Genomic DNA, 5119 nt, shown 5'->3' with positions numbered 1-5119 from the left:
TTAACGATATACAACAAAGGAAGCCAGCAAATTGTTTGCTTTGAATTAAGACAGTACTGTTTTTTTATCCGATTACTTTTGATGCAATGTTTTTCGGAGGGTCCAATATGTCGTTACAAATGTGAAAAGGGTCACAACAGCTCCCAAATTCGGAGAACAAGATTCCGTTTATTAAAACTTTTTGACTCATGAGCAAATTTAGTTATCCACTCTGTCAAACAGGAAAAACACACGGTTCACTTTGTTGTATACTTTTTGGAAGGCCTTGGTAATGTTTTCTCAGGTAAAATAATTTGTGAAGCGTACAATCAGTTCTGCTGACAGCTACATTTTCTCCACTTTATACAAATCTCTCGTTAGACCAATACTTGAGTATGCATCACCTGTATGGAGTCCGTTTCTAGTCAAAGACATTGCCAATTTAGAAAAAGTGCAACACGGTTGGCCTTAGGTCAGCGAAGGGGCGAAATGCCTTACGAAAACCGCTGTGAAACCCTGTGTTGGTCGCCGCTAAGTGAAAGGAGATTATACATTTCCTTAATTGAATGTTATAAAACTGTATTTGAATTAAATAATCTCCGCTTTTGGGATTACTTTGAGCTCGCTTCAAAGGTTACCAGATCCAATTTAATCCCATCTATAATTTTCATTTGTGTAACTGTTAACTTAGATAGTTTAAATTTCATTAACTACAAGTTTTAGCCATTTTAGTTCTTAGATAGTCTTTCGCTATCAATTAGACATGACAAAATCAGCCTTTCTGTAATTTACGTGGTGTATAAAAAAAAGCTTCAATAATAATTATCATTACAAATATTTTAAGCTTTCATTTAATTAAAATCCAAATGGCCTGAATACGTCGGTTGCCTCTATCAGCAATTCAACAATAATTTATTCTCATTATGTTGCGGAAACATGCATTCTGATTAAACTAATATTGCCTACCTCCGATGACCTGTATCCTCTGCACAGCAACCTGAAGACTCTCGGGCCAATCTTTGTTTAAACTATCATTGATATTCGTCAACGCATACAATGCAACTGTGCCCACCCCTCCCCAAACTTCCTCCCCCAACTTGACGTGCGTAACCTTGCGCAGCTTCCGCCAGGTTTGAAATGCTTTCCAGAGAGGGTATATATATATATATAAAAAAAAAAACTTCTTACTAGCTCTTCAAACAAGACATGTGACATTTACCCTATGATAACACACATCGTTCAAGAATGTCTTCATGATCCTCTGGTAGCTACACCCTCCATGGTTAACTGGTAAGCTGGAGTCCGGTTGTTGAATGGAACGCCCTCTAAAAGTTTTTGTTTTATAGCCCAATTGTGATGACTAAATTCCCCACTTTAGTAACTATCAGGAGCCCAGTTCGGCCCAGTACGTTAGAGGCCTTGTGAGATCGTTTAGAGGAACAGTAAGACTTTAACTAAATTTCCTAGAAGAGCCAGATATACCTAGAGTTGCGTTTGCGCTTCCAGAGAGGATGACAAAGAATGTACTCTTCCTGAGCTGAAAAGCTGGTGTGATACTCCCAGACTATCACACGATCCTTCTCTTGTACCATTCTCCCCAATGTTTCTGGAGTAGTGAATAGAAGGGCTTTAATTCCAAAATTGTTGTCCGCTCGCACTATTTTTTAGTCTCACATCTCCCCTTTGCGAGTTGCGTTGGTTTACGTTTATGTTGCTTCGCAACCAACACGCAATGGCCTCATGGCAGAAACTAGCTCCATCTTTTTGAACATGCTGCTAATATAAGGGTGAGAAGGGGTACCATTATTCTTCATTTGTGATTTTTCGTGGCAATTGCAACTATAAGAACAATGTGCTTTAAGGTGAATTATAAAGAAGTATTTTTTCTAAGATCTCGTTACGGATGTCATAATCAGTAATACTCATCTTGTTTTGTCTTTAAAAGCTATGGCTTGAGAATGGGTTATTCTAAAGGTCAGTGCCTCCTTTTGCTACTGCGCAATACGCTCTGCGCATCTCGCGATGATCCGAGAGTCGGTGCCTACTAAAACAAAGACATTTTCCCGCGGTTTATAACTACGCCGGAAAGCAGGTTTTCGCAAGGGTAATTGGAATCCGAGACTGAAGAAAATTATGGGTAACCACGCATTTTTTAGAGATAATTAAGCTTCAATTTGGGAAAATACTATAGATTATTTCGCATTTTGGAGCCTTTCTTAGAATTATTGTTGCTTAATTATTTCTGAAAAATGCTTGGTTATCCTAATTTTCTTTTTGGATTCCAATAGCCCTTGCTAAGATCTGATTTTTCTGCATAGTCATAAACCGCGTAAAAATACTTCGGTAATAGTAGGCAGCGTTAATAATTTGAAGTTTCAACAAAGCAAAATTTCCATGAACCGAGAAAAATGTATCACGTAAAACAGTTTGCAGCATTATCGACCGATGCCACATAAAATAATAAGTACTCGGGGCCGTATACCGTACTACAGGAATATACGCTCTCGGTGGTTTTTGTATGAACCCAGGCCAACATTTCCCAGTACAGCCCTCACGCTTGGTCAATTTACTTTAGGGTGGTCGCTTCTTTCAGGACTGGAAAAACGGTCAAACTTCATCACTTTGCAAACTTTCCAGTATTTGAGTATAAATGCACTCTCATCATAGCATTGATCGTTTTATAACCCATCCTTGTCTTTTTTTTTTTTTACCACAACCGTCTCATTAAGATGATTTTGGATCACTCTTTCTTTTTGTTTCAAACCCTTCCTTTCATTTTTTCTTTCAACTCTTTTCTTACTTCCATCGATTGATCCTAAATTTCGAAAACAAAACGACGGTACACAGAAAAAAGGATATCCTTACAGACAGAGATTATGAAGTAAATATAAACCCACTGTTCATTGTTTATTTGTAATTCTGTTTTATGAACAATTCAATTCAATCAGTAAACCAATCAATCAATTAATTAATCACAATATTTTTAGAGAAAAGCTTGTTCACCCAAAGGTGGTACACGGTTAGGTCCTGTAAAATAAATTCTAAATAATTAATTAGAAGAAATATCAGAATACAAAAACTACACTATAGATACTTAATATACAACAATTGGATACAATAAGTTACAAATATTTAGAATATCCTAAATGCTCATTTGAATACTTGTAGAGGGCTAGACATTTTAAATCGTTCCAGTCGTTTGTTGCAAACAAAGTAGTAGTCCACTGAACCCAATTCCGATTAGCCAAAATTTCAACTTCCATGCACACACGTACAGTGTTAATTTAGTATCGTTAATGAAAGTTTATTCATACACCCGACTATCAATTAATAGAGGAGGCTTCCAAGCTGAATGATTTACTACTGGTTTTGTCTCACATGAGACAAATCTCTGTATCCTGTAGCAATGAATGGAGTAGCCCTGACCCAAGGCTCAACATGTTTTCAGTTCATTTTACTTTTAATATTTCTCCAATCCAATGCAACATAAAATATACTTTATAAATTAAATGTAAAAAATGACTAAGTATATGGAAGGGAGAGCGGCACATCCACTGTAACTTGCACTTACAATTGCTGACTACAGTCTATATATTCATGATCATTTTGACTACAATCTGGAAAGCAATTATTATTGCTAATGCATTTATTACTATTTAAATGAAAGCTAAAAGAAAATTAAGACTAAACACAATTGTGGTAATCAAACGGATATAATTGATGGCTATTAATGCTGGGCTATATTTTAATGCGATGCTTAAGTGTCAGTTTACTGACAAGTGTTAGTTTATAGTGAATGCCTTGTTTGGCTGAGGTGTAGAATATAATTAAGGCGAGTTTGCCCAACTACAATAGGAAGATTGTTTTGGAATAGCATTCCTCAGTCAATTAAGGACAAATCCACTAAAAACATTTTTCAGAAACGCACTCTATCACTATTACTTTGCTCAATATTAATGATAAATTATCCCTATTATATTCGCTTTCATTTTGTATAGTTTTTTTCCTTTTTTTTTTTTCTATTTTACTTTATTTTAACTCAATAATTAGTTTATTGTCCTATTATAAGTGGCACTGTATCAGTTTTTCTGGAGGCGCCCCTCTCCTCTCCCCCTCAATATGAATTGTATTCGAGTAAATTGCAATTTCATTTAATATTTGTAACTTTTTAAATGAACTAAATTAAAATATAAATGTCGTTGATAATGATTCGCAATTAACGCTAACTGAAAGAAAACGATCAAAATAGGTCAACCAATAAAATATGACGCTAGCTTATAATAAAAGTATCCTACATATCTAAGCCATAGTTAATTTAGGGATTAGTTTTGAAAACTTGCCATGGAAACTATGGTGCTGGAATTTATGTTGGAAGGGCCGCGACCATGCACAATCCTTTGTTTTAATATTCACACCACAGTTGAATATCTTAACAGAAATGTTTCTATTGGTCAGTTGCTCCAACACATTTCAAACTCGATTGTGGTTTGTGCATGGTTAAGGCCAAAACTGCCAACATAAACATATAACAAAGAAGTTTGTCATTCTTTATAACTATTGCCTAGTTTATTAACTATGTCTAAGTGGACAACAATGTGACCCCAAAAACAGCTTCTATCATGTTGTAGAAGACTTTTAAATCGGAATAATCGGTGAATTCCAAGTTGTATACACGCCTGTTTGTTATGACAGAAGCGATCTGTCCCAGGTTTCCACTGAGGTTAGCTCCCACTCTTCGCTTGCGGCTGGCATGCATCAAGGCACTGGAGACGAATCTTCCTGGTTGGACCATGCGGAGGTCTGGTATAAGGTGAACAAGAAAAACAATACTCGTTTCAGCAGCGGGACTTTTTCAGCAATGCAAGTCACTGACGTTTTCTTAATCAGAGCGGAGATATCAGGTAAGTCTAAAAAATACTTAAGATGATTCCCGCAAAATAAAAGGCGTCGTCAAATTTTTAGAACTTTCTCTAATTGTTCACTTCTACGCATTATTTAAATAAATGAAATAGAAAAAAGACAGGTCACCATGTCCTTGAAAGAGCTACAACCCACTCAGTTTACCTCATAATCGCTTACTAGCTTTAATTCAAAAATGAGTTTCTATTTAGCGAACCAGCCAACCACCCAATGTATGAAA

General features: G+C 36.0%; 1 protein-coding gene across 3 annotated transcripts in view; it reads right to left on the bottom strand.

Moving 5' to 3' along the window:
• Positions 1 to 2867: 2867 nt before the first annotated feature.
• LOC146474466 (uncharacterized) overlaps positions 2868 to 5119 on the bottom strand; it is a 32148-nt gene continuing 29896 nt past the window's right edge. For all 3 annotated transcript variants that reach the window (XM_085117067.1, XM_085117064.1, XM_085117066.1), the window contains one exon: positions 2868 to 4779. In XM_085117067.1, coding sequence (XP_084973193.1) covers positions 4559 to 4779 — 221 coding nt within the window. In that variant the 3' untranslated portion in view covers positions 2868 to 4558. The remainder of the gene's footprint in view (positions 4780 to 5119) is intronic.

This window comes from Pavona decussata, unplaced genomic scaffold (assembly GCF_977016875.1).
Source record: "Pavona decussata unplaced genomic scaffold, jaPavDecu1.1 SCAFFOLD_89, whole genome shotgun sequence".
Classification (NCBI taxonomy): domain Eukaryota; kingdom Metazoa; phylum Cnidaria; class Anthozoa; order Scleractinia; family Agariciidae; genus Pavona; species Pavona decussata.
Note: the sequence above shows the minus strand (reverse complement) of the source record. Positions and strands in the feature narration are given on the sequence as shown.